Here is a 16,430-nt window from a genome sequence, read left to right as displayed (position 1 = left end):
CACACTTTTTTCTGCATGAGCACAACAGATTATCGTCATAAAATCATCACTCGTAGAGCGTTTGGAATGTGAAACTCTTTTTATAAATTCATCATGGGAAAATCACTCGTTTTTCATCTTGTAGTTATAAATAGTGTCAGACATGGATAATGACACTGAACTGCTACAGAAGAGTTTATGTGTGGACATAGATACAATTTAAATGGGAGATTTACTACAGATGTCATGAAGGGAGGAAATTACCACAATGTAAAATAGGTTGTCATTTTTGTTGATACAGCTTCACATACATGACTTTGGAAACATCATGCATTGTTTTAACCAAAAAAAAGGTTTTGTCGATTTTCTTGAACTTTAGATATAATTTAACTGAAAAACAAATAAAATAAATGCAAAAAATGAGATAAATAAATGCAAAAAATTAGATAAATAAATAAAAATTAAATATATATTATATTAATTTATGCATTTAAATAAGTAATTAAGGAAAATTTGATAAATTCAAAATAAATAAGACATAATGCATTTCTACAACACACTGAGAACTACTGAGCATATAGGCATATATAATATATAGAAACAATACTATAGTGACACTGAACTGCTAGAGGAGAATTTATGTGTAGGTATAAATAAAATTTAAATGGGAGATTTATTACAGATGTCATGAAGGGAGGAAATAAGCTATCGAGCCAAACTTTTTTTCTACCACAATGTAAAATATATATATATATATTATGGTACAGCTTCACATACACTGTATAATCTTAGTCTTTTAAAATAAGTTCAAAACAGTTGAAAAGAGAAGATTTTCCTAAACCTCCTTTATTCTCTTTGATCTTATCATAATCAATCTACTTTTACAGCCTCATTTTTGTGGTGCTTCCCTGGCATCGCTGCTTTTTGTTTTTCTCACCGCTGCTAACATTTCTGTTCCAAGTGGCGATGATAGTCTGGTGACCACACAAACAAAAAGGACTACCATCATGCTCCCACTAAACGGCGGGCCATTAAAAGAAGAAAATAGACAGACAGTAAATCGCTGGAAACAATGTGACAAAGCTATGCGGCACAGAGAGCTCAGCTGTGATCAATCATCAACTGCTCGTATAGCACAAAAGAAAGACACAGTTTCAGGCAACTGTAAACACATATAATTGAAAATAATATGGGCGAATACCACAGCGGAGAGAGTTTTTTTTAACACGTCCCTCAAGTGTCATCTTAAACTGAGGTATGTGTGTGTGGTATTGCCTCCAGAGCGTGTTTGATGGCTGTGTGCATGACCCCGTGACACGATGTGACATCCACCAGCATGAAGCCTGTAATGTTAGCTGAGAACGCAGGTCAGCAGGGATCACGGTCTCAGCTCTGCCTCTAACACCTACAGCACCTTCATTAATCTCTTTTCACTGCTGACAAACCCTACAGGGTGTAACCTTATCACACTCTGACATCATTCTGACCCAAAACCTGCATATGTTTGGGTTGGAAATAGAAAAACAGGACTATAATGTGACTATGAGACAAGCTAACAAGGAGTAAAACACTCCCAGTGTCACTGAAACAATGAAATTTCACTTCAATATTAACAAATTACACAAATTCTTCACACAGCTAATTTTAGTCCTGGGATTAAAGGACAGTACGCACATTAGTGGCCAATATTTGCAGGATTCAGTGTGTGGGGGGAACCCTGATTTCTTTGTAGTTTCACAAGCAGACACGAGAGTCTGTATCCAGCAAGTAGTAGTTGCCATGGAAACAGTTAACAATCCAGCTGCCTACACACAGGTGCCCCCGCCAGCGTGCACGCTCCTATTAAAGCCTTTGTAAAGTATTCATCTTTTCATTTATCACTTTATTACATCTCATGGTAAGATAATACGCCGTGGTAATTCAATCTAGCTGAATTGGATTAAGCACATTAAAATGCTGACGTGACACTACTTCACAATTTCATTAATCAAAAATTTGCTTGTTTTATCAAGATGACCTCCTCCAACTTTTTGGAGTGCAACAAAATTTCGACATTTAAATGAGCCTGTGATTATCTGGTAGATCAGAAAAGACATGTGACCTCTCAACCTGTTTTAGGACATATACAGTAAGTGGTGAATAGTTACTATAATTTAGAAATCGAATAGAAATAGATATAGAATAGAAATTGGTGCTAAAGGTAGAGAAAGGCATTTCTGTGTCTTGGTGAGAAAAAGAAATATGTCCGTCTGGTTGACATTGTGCTCTGATAACAAAACTCCTGTTTCTTTTTCTTTTTCTCTCTCTGCAGTACTACTGGCTGTTTGTTCTCTCCAGGGGACTTGTGGGTATCGGAGAATCCAGCTACTCCTCCATCTCTCCCACCATCATAGGAGACCTGTTCACTAATAACAGCCGCACCATGATGCTGTCTGTCTTCTACCTGGCCATCCCACTGGGAAGGTAAGAGCAGGACACATGGTGTACCCTTGAAGCAGACACCACGAAACAACAAGACAGATGTTCTATTCTGGGGGGGTGTTCATACTGACATTTATGAAACTAAAGCTCAAAGGGGATCTCCTATATGCTTTTCCTTATTTTCTGTCATACATACACTAGGGATGGGCGTTTGGAAGAAACCTGCCAACTCGATTATCTATAACGTTAACGATCAATTAATAGATTAATCGCGGCATGCATACATGGGCAAAAAAAAAAGATATATATACAGTACTATGCAAATGCTTGTTTTGATAACAGACGCTTTTATTTTGAAAGGACGAAAAGAGACTTGATCCTGCTACATAATTGTTAAACTAACCTAAATGAGATTTAACAGTAAAGATAACGTCAAGGAGTTCAGTGTTTTATGTTTTAGCCCCCGAAGAGGCATGAGGTTAGTTTTCACAGTAATCTGGCATATTTAAATGTGTTTTGTGTTTAAATAAGTTTTTGATAAAATTAATGCTAGTAATTCATGCTAGCAAGGTTTGATACAGTAAGCTATTTTTGCTCAAATGAATACTACTTTCAGTTTGCAAACTGTAGCTTTATCCAACTTAATTCTCAGCTCATTGGTGCTCAGTGATACTGATAGACAGTCATAGGTAAAATTAAAATTAAAAAATACAGATCGATTAGAAATCCCATGTGATCAACCAAACTCTTTACGACCATTTATTGATCATCGATTAATTTTTCCCATCCCTAATACATTTTCAACCATTCTGAACTATCTGTTTCCAACTGCTTTTTTTCTACTTGTGATGGATTTCTATGTATGGCCATGTTCTCCAGACACGTTACTGTCATGTTTAAATTATATAAACTGCTTCATGTAGCTACATGTAAACATCAGGGTTAATTGGGTTGCCTATGCTGTTAATTTTTTCCCAGTTTTGGAAAACTTACCTGCTGGAACATGTTTAATTTTATAGATTTTGGTGGAGGAGCTGATTTTTCACAGTAGATAGTGTCGCTACATCAGGGTTAATTGGTCTGCCTGTGTTGTTCATTTCTCCCCAATTTCGGATCACACTCCTACTGGAACATGTTTGATTCTGTAGCTTTTGGTTTAGAAGCAGATATTGGTGATTTTTCACTGTAGAAAGTGCAGATTGACCCTGTTACAGCCATTCCTCTGGCTGCAGTGTTGGACAGTAGAGATGGTGAGAGCGTAGATGCGACAGTCAGAGAAGACTGGGCTTTTTTGGGGAGGGGGGCTTAAAGAGACAGGTTCTAAAATGCAGTATTTCTAACAGAGAGTGAATAGAGGTGCAGCAGCCAATGGGCAGTACCAAAACGTTTTTGAACCTTAAAATATGTCAACATGTTTTAAGCAGAAACTCATGTATGAACCTGGGAATAAGCACAATATGTCCCCTTTAAATCTGTTTAACATTGCATCCAATCCGGCCGGTTCTTCACGGGTTAAATCCAAAGGTGCAAAAGAACCAGGAGAATTAGAATGGATAATTTAAAATATCCTCACATAGAGAGGGGATCCAGGCTCGCTCCTATCTCGCTCTCGGTTTTTTTTTCTTCAGACGCAGACACACAAAGAGCTCAGGCCCTCTGCAGAAAGAAAAGCACAACTTACAATTGACTGTGTGAAGCTTAAAGGAGAGCGGGAGGCTTTCTGGGGATGTGGCGTGGGGGTGTGAGAGTAGGAGGTATTATTAAGCTCAATTCTCCAGCCTTTTCACTTCATTCAATCAGAAAAAGGGCCACGGGGAGAAAACAAACAAAGCCATGTAATAAAAGATGGATGTACCGGTGGATGCGGTGCAGGAGCCACTTGAGGTTTATCGTATATACGGTGCTTAACAGCATGAGCCCGAGCTGTTTTCCAGCTTCTGCATGAACAATTACACACAAGGAAACACTAAGTAAAGATGAAATGTGCTGCAGCAAACATTAGAATTATATGTACAACATAACATGTCACTTGAGTTTATTGTTGCAGGGCAAACAACAGTGATGAAGCTAATTCAGTGTACTAATTATACGAGTTTTTAATGGCAGATTGGAGACAGTCGGGTAAATAAGGAAAGGACAGTCTAAACTGTCCTCTGAGTGGTTGTGTTATGAGCTGCCAAAATGTTTGGGTCACGGTAAACTGCCCGGCAACACAGACAATAGAAGGTGAAAGAGTGGGCCTCAGTAAAGTGCAGTCAAACATCCTATCCAGTCTCCCACTTGTTTGTCTTAACTGAGGTTGTTATGACCGTTTCCAGGAAATGACCTCAGGAATTAGACCGGATTCACAGGAAATGGATTCCCCTGCTCTCCCTTTTTTCCCCCATAATTTAAACTTGACCGCAGAGACAGGTTTCTGTGCGACGCCGGCGTTTGAAGCAAGCATATTTTTTCATGCTCAAGTTTTATTGTTGGTGTTGAACTTTCCAAACACTCTCTGGGTGGACTCTGATAAGATTAGCTGTTAGTCACTCACTGGAAATATCATATGCTGTCTGAGCCTGTTTATACTGTGCTGTTATTTTTGGAGAACTAATCATGGAAAGCACAAGCGTAGACTGTTTCCCCCTTTGCCCTGAGTCCATAGATGTGTGTGTAAAACCAGTAAAACATGTTTTGGACCTTGTGCAGCCAGTGCTGATAACAACCCACTGTAAACTCATTGGCTCCATTCGATCATCAATCTATTGCTCTAATCTGCTATTCTAATGGAAAATAGTCCGTCCTGGCCAGAGGCTGTGCACATGCAGGCAGACAGGTTCTATCAGGAAGTTACATGGACTTTTACTGGCATATTCTAGCAATTGGCAAGTAAGTAAGCAAGTAAGCAAGAAAGAAAGTACATTTTATTCATGAAGTGCTTTTCACAGAACCCCCCCTGGATCCTGTATGCAACAGGGAGCCAGTGAAGAGATTTGAGTATGGGGGTGATGTGAGTTGTCTATTTGTCTTAGTGAGTAGCCTTGTGGCAGCATTTTGGATTGACTGAAGACAGTTTAACCCATTTAAGCCCGGAAAGCATTACTGCATTTCTACCATTAAAACCGGGGGCGCTGTTGCATTATTCTATCATTATAGCCGGGAAAGCGGATACGTCGTTTTGTAGTATTTGTAGTTCTTTCAACCTATTTCCGGCCTCTTGGCCAATGAAATGCATCAGAATACATGTGGGAGTGTCGCAATGCAACACGTTGATTTTTTAAAATACTTTATTGAAGGTTTGGACAAATTAACTCAACTTCTCATGAAAGCCACAGGTATAAGCTTTCAAATACTTTTTGAATTTTATTTTTATCTGCTACAGAGGCTGAAAAATCTAGTATTTAGTAGGCGTTGACACTTCTGTTGAATTTCCAGAAAAACTTCAGGTTTTAGGGGGTTATTTTAAAATCGCCCAGAGGTTTTACAGGCATTTTTTCCAGGCGTTTTAGGCCTTAATGGGTTATAGCAGACATACTGACTGAGGAGAAAAGTGCGTTATACAGGTCGATTCAGGTTCTCAAGTTCAGTATTTGAAATTACTGATCTCAGTTTGCTGATATTTCTCAAGTGGAAAAAGCAGGAATTAGACAGCTGCTTAACATTGGTGTCAAACAACAATGATTTATCAGATATTACCCCTAAGTTACTCAAGTGGGGGTGGACAGCAGTGAAGATGCTTGTAGCACCCAAAAAAGCAAAAACACCCTGGAAATATGATAGATTTTGCACTTAAATTGATAGAAAATGTAATAAAACTCAATAATGTAATGACCAATAATGTAATTAAAATGCCCTGATTGATATTGAAATAATAGTTTTACCAATAATGTAATACCTTTCCAAAACTGATGATGTAATCATTTCAATGCAGAATGTAATCATTAAAAAAAGGATGCTTCTTCTCTCAGAATTGCAAAGTGTGCAAGTATAAATCATTTATAATACTGTTAGTGTCATGTTAGCTTTGTAAAAACACATTAAAGCTGATTTCTTTATTCATTCTTCTTCATTGTGTGGAATTTGAAATGTTCAACAAATGGATACATTACATTACATTGAACTGAAATCCTTATCAGTTGGAAATAAACACACCCAAACACATGCTGGTTAGTCATTGTGCAAGAATGATCCATTAGACCAGAGTGGATCTGAGATTAGACTCCATCAGAAGATGACAAAAGCTCCAGAAGAAGCCGGTTATGAGGCCAAACAGTCAGTTCAATCTCCATGAAATGTTCTTTTTCATCTGAGTCAGTGATTCTTATTGAATTGAGTGTCTCCTTCACCTGATCATATGAAATGTTTGCATTCAAAAAGGGCTTTCAAATCTAGTGAAATTAAGAAGAAAGTTGACCTTAATATTTTAGCACATTTGGTCTATACGGTGCTTAACAGTATGAGACCGAGCTGTTTTCCAGCTTCTGCATGATCAATCACACACAAGGAAACACTAAGTAAAGAGGAAATGTGCTGCAGCAAACATTAGAATTATATGTACAACATAACATGTCACTTGAGTTCATTGTTGCAGAGCAAACCACATGAATGAAGCTAATTCAGTGTACTAATTATACGAGTTTTTAATGGCAGATTGGAGACAGTCGGGTAAATAAGGAAAGGACAGTCTAAACTGTCCTCTGAGTGGTTGAGCTGCCAAAATGTCTGGGTCACAGTAAACTCATACCAAAGTAGAAATCAAAGTTATTACATTATTGGCTTTTATTACACTATCGATTTGCAAATTCTATTACATTTTCAGAAATTTATCACATTATTGGTTGCTACAAAGCCTAAAAACTGTAGGAGTAAGCAAAAAAATGAAATGGAAACATAAAACAAAGCAGGTCTTAGTAAAGTATTGTGCCTCTAAGGACATCTTAAGCATTTTACCCACATTAATTATGTTTTTTCAAAAGATATCTCCTCATTTGGTGATTTGATGAAGGCGCTGTCATTTAAAATCAGCCATGGCAAAAAAAAATGAAGACCATAGCATATGATTCACAACACATTCAAACCAGTCTGCCTGTTTTATATAAAGCATTTGATGGTTCATATCATCCTCTCAGCTCTAGTTCCGGTCAAGGCGGTCACTAACAGATATCAAAGGTTAATCAGCTCTTTATTTACCGAATTACTGTGTTGCAGATAAAGCCGATATGTTGAGCTATCAGTCATGTGCCGCTCATTCCTTCAGTTTACTCTTTGAATCCTCTTTGTCCTCTGGATGTTGATGCTATCTAGCAGCAAAGGCTTATCGCAGCACAAGTGCCCCTTTATCTGATCTGATCTGATGTAGCAACATTTCCCTCAAAGCATTCCACTGTTATTTCCCTTCGTGACACACAAAACACTCTTCAACTCAAGTAAAATGCAGTGAAATTCAATTACACCGTGACAACACACAGCCCTCGGCCTTCAGACAACCCAGTTAGTGCTGCGCTCTGTTGGCATGTGGGCGGTAACTTTGCACCTGCATTTTGTGACTATGTGCACAAATCACACTTCCACAAATAGACCGACTAGCCGAGTTGCTACCGGTGCTTTGATCAGTTACACTGTCATAAGCTCTCCATGTCAAGTACCCAAACACTCGACGCAGCAGACAAACAGGATGTGTGTGGTGTAGGCGTAAGGACCCAGGACACTGACTCATAAACTTTATATATAACAGATAGATATAGAGTCACATATATATATATATATAATGTGTTGTGTCTTTTCTGTCTCTCTGCAGTGGTTTGGGTTACATCCTGGGCTCCAGCGCCAAGGTGGCTGCAGGAGACTGGCACTGGGCACTGAGGGTAAGGGCACCACAAACACACACAATTAATGTCTTTTCTGTCTTTAGAAAAAATGTAATATTCCTTGAGAGGCTCAGCAGCCAATTTTTATAAAAGATGGCAGCCTGTCATCACATATGTGAGTACCCTCACCTCTCTGGACCCCAACTGAATCGATTTGATGTGTCCAATTTTCATTTATTTTATTAAGGGTTTTTTTTAAAATCTTTTTTTATTTATTTATTTTTTTTATTTATGTATTGGTATTATTAGTATAATTGTTAATGTTTCTGTTTTTCTGCTTTTTTGCCTCCCTATATATTATTATAATACTATGTTTTTTGTTTTGTTTTGTTTTGTATTTATTTTTATTTTTGTTTTGTGGGTTGTCTTTTTTGTGGTTCTTTGTGCTAATGTACCCTTTAAAAAACAAAAATGTGGAAAACAGCTGTGGAATAAGTTATGTCTTGTACTGATGCTTATGAATGCTAATTTCCAATAAAAAATATATATATAAAAAAAAAAACCTGCTCACAGAGACAGATGAAGAGCCCCTCCTGCAGGACTCGGTGACGAGGCCTGTCTTGGATCTGGGGTCAGGGGGGTCGGTGGTGGCAGAAGCACCGGGGGGACACACGTGGCTGAACAGGCGGTCCAAGTCCTGACATTGTAGAGAAGTGACAGAACAGAGAGGGCTAAAGGCGGAAAACTCTCACATACAGCCACATCAGCTCAGCCTCCAGCTTCTGCAGAACCCTTCTGAAAAAAAACCTCAACATCAAACTCACTCAACATCTTCTAATATGTGTTTAAAAAGCTAAAAGGCCGAGTGTCGAAGTGGTTCAGTTCTGATCCGATGGCTGCAGCAAAAAAAATGTTTTTTTTTATTAGAGATCAAGGCTGATGTTAGCTTTTTCTCTCTCAGTGGCTGTAAACACATTTATGTTTCATTACGCTTTACCCACGGAGGTCGTCTCCAGTGAAGCAGGATCAATGTCGGCCTCACCTCACCTTGTCAGTTTAATAACAAGGTGTCAGGGCTTCCTCAACCTGTGCAGAGTCTTTTTCCGTGCAGGAACTTAATGTTCTGTTAACTGCACGCTTTAGAGAGTTTGCTGGAGGTATATTTTGACTAAATGTATGTTCCAAGGGACTTTCAGGAATGCTCGCGGTGCTGTGGATTGTGACTGGCCACCCAAATGTGTCATTCCGTCACAACAGAAAGTACAGGAACTGCAGCAGAACAATAACCAACAGCTTAAAGCAGGGAGGCTGCAGGTCCTCCCCCAAGACATTTCAAACACTTCATTTCCTGCATTCTGGGGAATTTTTCTGCACCAATTTGAACCTTTTTAATCAATCAAACTTTATTTGTATAGCACATTTTATACGTTTGAAGTGCTTCACCAAGAACTTACAAGTCAATAATAATAACAAAGAACAAGAAAAAATCAGATAAAAGGCCAAAATCAACAAATATAGACAATGTAAGACTAATGCACATTAGAAGAATAGATTAGAATAGGAAAAATAGAATAAATATATATATTTTTTAAACAAAAAAACCCCATTAAAAACAATAAATAAGACTTAAAAGAACAAAACAATAAATAATACTTAAAAGCTACACATAAAATATACAAAAAGAAGAAAATGACACATGAAATAGATGATAATTATAGTCATAATAATAATCATCATCATAATAATTGTAATTATAATAATAAGACATTTATTTTTAAACAAAGGAGAACAATGTAAAGTGCAGAAAAGGGAATTTGCTGCCCTGATAAGCATTTGAGGAGAAGTTGATCTTTAGAAGAAGTCAAACTATGAGAGAAAATAAGAAATGAAAATGTTTTTCAGAGAAGGCAGTGAGCCTCTGTGAGGAATAGTTTGACCTCCCACACAGGCACAATTGTTTCTACGTACTGGCTCGCAAAATGCCCTAAAGGTGCTCCAAGTGCATTAAGCTGGATCCCTTTTAATTAAAGCCTGATTTCAGCTCTCAAGAGAAATTTGCTGAGATGTCCCACCTTGATAACATTTTGCTTCAACAAAAAAAATTCCTGACTGGACTGTTTTTTGTTTTTTTTTAGCAGCGGCACACCAAGAAGCAGACGCAGGTGTTAAATCAGGAGCATAAATCACTGTTGTCATAGCACTTTTTTTACTGGGACTCCAATGAGTACTTGAGACAAAACGTTTAGAAGTCAACAGCTCTATAAGGCATACCAGCAGTAATGAAGAGCACCAATGAAAGGTCTAACAGGACTCCCCAGGAGCCTCTGACTTCAGGGTCAGCTTTTAAAAAAATCCTTAAAACAAATTATGACCTGATGCTTTCTGACGAAGCGGCTGACATTTTAAAGGAAGACATTAAACATTCTCCCAGCATGTCGTGGTGTGGAAGAGATTCCTGGATGTGACAGCTCGCTGGGTTTGAGGAAACAGGACGTGCATTTCTTCTTGTCTTTGTGGAGCATTAAAAAAAAAAAAGCACACACAAAGAGCGGGGTAGTTTGTTCCACAGCAGCCACAATGACATTCCAATAAAACAATCTCAAAGCCAATTAATCACCACCATGGCATGCAGAGGAAAACAAATACCCAGACATGAAACGGATTCTGTGCACCAGTATCCTGCTTTTAAGGAAAAAAACACTGCGGCGCTTCCGTTTGTTTTTGCCCAACGCGTTCCAGCTACCTTCCTTGTTTAGCGAAAAGGGCCCGATAAGGAGGAACAGGGGGGAGATGCATTGAAATAAGGAGCAGGAGAGGGCAGTAGCTAATCTGTTTGATTGCCAACCGGAAGTTTCTAATGGGGCCTGTGGGAGTTAAGGTCAAAGGGCACAGACTCCTGGTGTCATGTTGAATATCGATGGGCCACTTGAGTGCAAAGCTTGTGCAAAACAAAGCAAATGTTTATTTTCTTTAAGGTGAAATCTTTCATTAAGTTGCCTCCTGCACATTATTAGATTCTGATGTCGAGCCAATTAAGTTGCCTGCACGAGCGGAAGACTGGAGGGAAGACACAATATAGGAAAGGAAATAATCAGTGTTGGTGTAATCCTCACACCTTTGAGACCATAACCACTGTGTTGAGCCACATTATCAGCCACGTTATGAGCCACATCAGACTTAAAATTACTCCCTCAATAAAAGAATTGAGAACACACACACACATACACATCCACACACACATTTCAAAGTGCCACAGTACTTGTGCATATAAATGGCTTTTATAAGCTACAAAATATAAAATGATGAATTTCCCCTGACAGATGAAATTGGTTTTGCTTTTGTGAGCAATTTGTATTAGTCGAACAAATCCTCTCCCACACACTGCATCCTGCCTTTTGTCTTTGTCTCCCACACACACACACACACAGACACACACGTGCACAAACATGCTATCTCATAACCCATAAAAGATGATAGTGAACATAATAGCAGATGGGCACTTATGAGGTTTTTACCTTGGTGCAGAGCTCACAAAGCAGCGCTCAAAGCCCAAAAGCTCCTTTAGAGTCGTGTATGCTTATACACATAAGCAGGCCTCCCATACACACTCCCATAAACACACAGTGCCAGCAGAGTAAGCAGAGGGAATGTTCTCAGCTTGTATAGGATGTCAAGCGCATCGGCAAACACAGTGGTCGTCCATTCAGATTGTAAACACACTGCTCTTTGTCCTGCATCTCCAGTGTATCCTCCTACAAACCACCTGCACCGTGAAGATTGTATCAAAATGCGATGTGTTACTATGATGTGAACCTTCATAGATCTTTCTTGTCCCGATAGGTGTCCCCAGTTTTGGGCATCACTGCAGGAACCCTGATCCTTCTCTTCGTGCCCGAGCCAAAGAGAGGCAGCGCGGACCAGATGGGACGCATCAAGACCCGAACCTCCTGGCTCTGTGACATGAAGGCACTCGCCAGAAAGTGAGACATCCCCTCAGTTTCAGAGAATACAGCAGGGTCTGGGGAGACTGGGCCCCAAAAATGATCCAGTTTTCCCCAGCAGGTCACTAAGAGCCATGCAGGCTAACAATTTAGTTTACACTTGTTGAACAACAGGCATTAAGTCCATTAATCAGTTAGTCAATCAAGGTCAAATTAACTAACTATCTAACGATCATTTGTTATTAATTATCAGTCAGTTTTTACAGCCTAGAATCACCAAGTTGTGTATGAATAACCATTTTTAAAGCCATTTTACATGTTGTCACTATACACTCAGAGCAAGTGCTCCACAAGTCATGTGACATAGTATAAAAAGTGACAAAGTCCGTGATGGATGGGTCAAACAAATACCTGACACACAACAAACATTCGTTTTTAACTTAAACCATCATTATTATAATTATTGGTTACCTCTGAAAAAAATCTAACTCAGTAGTTTTGTTTGTTTGTTGAGAATGAGAACTCCCCGTTAAATGACACACGAAAACCCTGAAATGCATAGGCATGACACGCCTTCCCATGAGATTTATTACATTTTACATTACATTTATTACTTTTAGCCTCTCAAATGTGAGAAGTTGCTTTGTTTCCTGTGTTAACATTATAGGAAGCTGAATATCTTTGTGTTTTAGACTGTCTTGAGATGTTTTATATATACCAATTAGTTGGGAAAATAACTGGCAGATAACTAGATAATTATCCTAGAACCCTAAATAAAAACTCACACTGGTGGTTATTCTATAGTAGCCATTAGAGGAATGGAAACCTCAACACAGTGAAGCAGTGTCATCCACTCAGCAGCTCTCTGCCTCCCTGACACTGTAAGCCCTTGTTATTATATGCCCTGTGAGCTACATTTCTTTAAGAAATGTTGAAAACTCTATATGTGATACAGCAGGTTTATGGGGACTATTTTAGGAGTGTGGCTGTTAGCGAGACAGTCTTCCACATTCACAACCAATGGAAAGTGTTAAATGCTGTTATTTTTGTCCCCTACATAAAAATGTCACCTGCACGTCATTTCAGTTTACTACCATTTAGCACAGAGCCGCTTCTCATTTTCTCCTGAGATAATGCTAATCCTGTCCAAACTCCCTGACTCCTGTTCCTTTATTATCTGTTTGCAGTTGTTATCAGATGGGTTTTAAAGAGGCAGAGCAAGACAGATGTTTGAGATTATGTGATAGAAAACAGTAGCTTGTTTGTGTTTGCCTTTTGTAAGCCACGATAATCATCTGTGTGATCATGTGTGTGTGTGTGTGTGTGTGTGTTTCTTTTGCCAGTCGGAGCTACGTGTTCTCCTCCCTGGCGTCTTCGTCAGTGTCTTTTGCCACAGGAGCGTTTGGTATGTGGATCCCTCTGTACCTGGCCAGAGCCCAGGTGGTGCAGAAGACTGCAGAGGCCTGTACAAAGGAGATCTGCAGCAGCACAGACAGGTGAGAGGTTAATGATTAAACACAGGCCTTGAAGTCACTGCTGTAATGTGAAACCTTGTAAAAGATGAAGATACCAGCATCCTTTGAGGTATAAGTTGGAAGAACTGGACTGAACTGCCGTGAACTGTCGCAGTTCAATCCAGTTCATCTGTTTATATTGAAAATATTTCAATATCCTGATTAAAACTTGTCTGATGTATTTTTTATATATATATATATAGATTTACTCATTTTTTTTTAAGTGCTTAAGTGCTAAGTGCTTTAAATGCTCTCTATATTCACAAAGATATCGCAACAGATAGAGAAATAAACCACCATCCAAACCAAAATGACTTCAAGTACCTCACGACTGACCTCACTCCCAAAAAAAAAGTAAGAAAGGCAGCAATAAAAGAAAAGGGAGCAGAAAAAGGAGTCTCAGTCACAGTCGCCCCTAGCTGTCGTATCGAAGTAAAATTAGAAATTATTCAAATACACAAGACAATAACAGGGTGGATGTCGTTAATAAGAATGAATTATGAATTGATTAAATGAAATAAAGACAGATAAAGAGTAAAATTAAATTTCATATACCTAAATAAATTAAATGAACAGTGCATATATATATATATATATATATATATATATACATATATACATACATACACACACACACACACACTTTGGATAAAGTGCTTGTAAATGCTTGAAATTCTTACTGTATTTCTCTTGCAATCTGACTATATCCATCTATAGACTATAGATAATCACATGTTCAATGTAAAAATAATGAGTGGCCTATCTGAAATGAAGACCGTTCCTCCTAAAAGTGTAATACCATTGCTGATGGTATGGTTAAGGGAAATCTCCCCCTTTTAGTATGTAAGTACTCATCTAAAACATGCAATTTACAACAGGTGTAAGATACTGGAAAAGCTTGGAAATTGACTTGAAAGTCCTTGAAAAATGCTTGAATTTGACCACTGCTAAAGTGTATGAACCCTGATATATACACATACACATGCATTGTCTGATGTATATTTAGGATCTTGTCTCTCCTGTCCCGTAGCCTTATCTTCGGGGCGATCACCTGTGTGACGGGTCTGTTGGGCGTGGTCATCGGGGCGGCCACCACACGCCTGTGCCGCCAAAAGACGGAGCGAGCCGACCCGCTGGTGTGTGCCGTCAGCATGCTGGGCTCAGCCATCTTCATCTGCCTCATCTTCGTGGTGGCCAAGAAGAGCATCGTAGGAGCTTATGTAAGAGCAACTTCATTTATATTTATATTTAGTCATTTAGCAGACGCTTTTATCCTTTTATCGGGCGAAGAACTATATTTGGTAACTTCAGTGGATATCAAAATGAGGTCTCCATGTCTCTCTGTTTGGTCGTAGAACCACATGGATTTCTTCCAGCTAATCAGCAAAGATCAGGCTACGTCACAGACGGTGACACCATGACATCTGACCAATCAGTATGATAATAATATAATAATATTAACTTTATTGACCTCCAATGTAAAAAGATTTTGTACAAAGTATTGTGCAAATGTTTGACAGGCAGTATGAATTGGCAAAGAAACCCTATATTTCCCAAGCAGCAATTCCAGTTGTTTACATGTTATTTGTAATATAAAATAATATAATTTAAAAACATTTATCTCAGTGCATTTTTTGTTAACAGAGCCTGAAAGTCTATTTTATTTGTTTTGGTTGTAGTTTATTTATTTATGTTTTATTTATCTAGAATATTTTAATATTTCTTTTCCACATTTAATTTCCAATGTTTAATGTTCTCGAGATTTAAAAATTAATTGCTATGGAAAAGGATGTACTTATTATTCTCTAATATCATTATAAAACTAAAACAACATCGATACAACGATGCTATCGTTTATCATGATAGTTTCTAGGAAAATTTATCGTCCTAAAGAATTTGTTATCATGACAGGTCTAGATGCTGCAACAGGTAGCCAGTGGAGCTCGATGATCAGCAATGGGACATGTTACATCCTGTAACTGCGTCTCATTAGTTCTCTTTTCTGCTTTTCCAAGAATCAACAGGTCCTCAGTGAAAAGTGTCCCTCTCACAAAGAGCGATTAGCATGTTAATTATGGATTAGCCTCGGGGGCTGAGAATTAAAAGAGAAAGTCTGGTAACCGATCTAACAAGACGAGGCTTAGTAAATGCACCGGGTGGGGTTAATGTTTGAATCAGGAATAAAGCAGTAAAGGGACACCTTGCCTGGCGCCACTCGCTTTGAGACCCAGAGGCAGCGAGTGGGTGTCGCTCCTCATAATGAATAGTCTTAATTGCAGGTTAGAATGAGATTGCCTGAGGAGCTGCTGCAGGTGGCTGAGGCTCATACCTCGTCTGGACACAAAGTTAAGAGTCTCAAGCAAATGCCCAGAGTGCCTGTGCGTCTAATTTCCTTGTAAAGCAGGAAAAGGGTGCAACTTAACAATCACTGCCCTGAAACAATGCTCTCTGGGCTGCTGGACTCACCGAGCACAAATTTCTCACTCTTATCAGAAACAAAGGAATAGGAACTGACTCTCAACAACTTGGAAAGCTTGAAGAGATAGAAAAATATTTCCCATGCGTGTAAAGGAACATAACAACAGCCTTATCCATATCCCAATCATGTGACCTTCACTGATGTTTGACCTGTTTTTTTTTACTGTGTATGTGTCTGTATGTTCAGGATGATGAGCCACAGGGTTGGACTGCTTTTATAAAGCTGAGATAATACACAATTTTAATCAACAAAGCATTAACATATTAAATAATTACTTTATTAATTAAATGCTCCATGATCCATATAG

At 38.6% G+C, this 16,430-nt stretch overlaps 1 protein-coding gene across 2 annotated transcripts in view; it reads left to right on the top strand.

Annotated features, from left to right (window-relative positions):
• The window catches only part of spns2 (SPNS lysolipid transporter 2, sphingosine-1-phosphate), an 87,399-nt gene that overhangs the window by 47,937 nt on the left and 23,032 nt on the right, over nucleotides 1–16,430 (top strand). For both annotated transcript variants that reach the window (XM_059351461.1, XM_059351462.1), the window contains exons 4-8: nucleotides 2,291–2,442; nucleotides 8,180–8,246; nucleotides 12,030–12,169; nucleotides 13,474–13,626; nucleotides 14,675–14,864. In XM_059351461.1, the coding sequence (XP_059207444.1) occupies nucleotides 2,291–2,442; nucleotides 8,180–8,246; nucleotides 12,030–12,169; nucleotides 13,474–13,626; nucleotides 14,675–14,864 (702 nt within the window). The remainder of the gene's footprint in view (nucleotides 1–2,290; nucleotides 2,443–8,179; nucleotides 8,247–12,029; nucleotides 12,170–13,473; nucleotides 13,627–14,674; nucleotides 14,865–16,430) is intronic.

This window comes from Centropristis striata, chromosome 15, assembly GCF_030273125.1.
Source record: "Centropristis striata isolate RG_2023a ecotype Rhode Island chromosome 15, C.striata_1.0, whole genome shotgun sequence".
NCBI classification, from domain to species: Eukaryota; Metazoa; Chordata; class Actinopteri; order Perciformes; family Serranidae; genus Centropristis; species Centropristis striata.
This window is presented reverse-complemented; position numbering and strand designations above follow the sequence as displayed.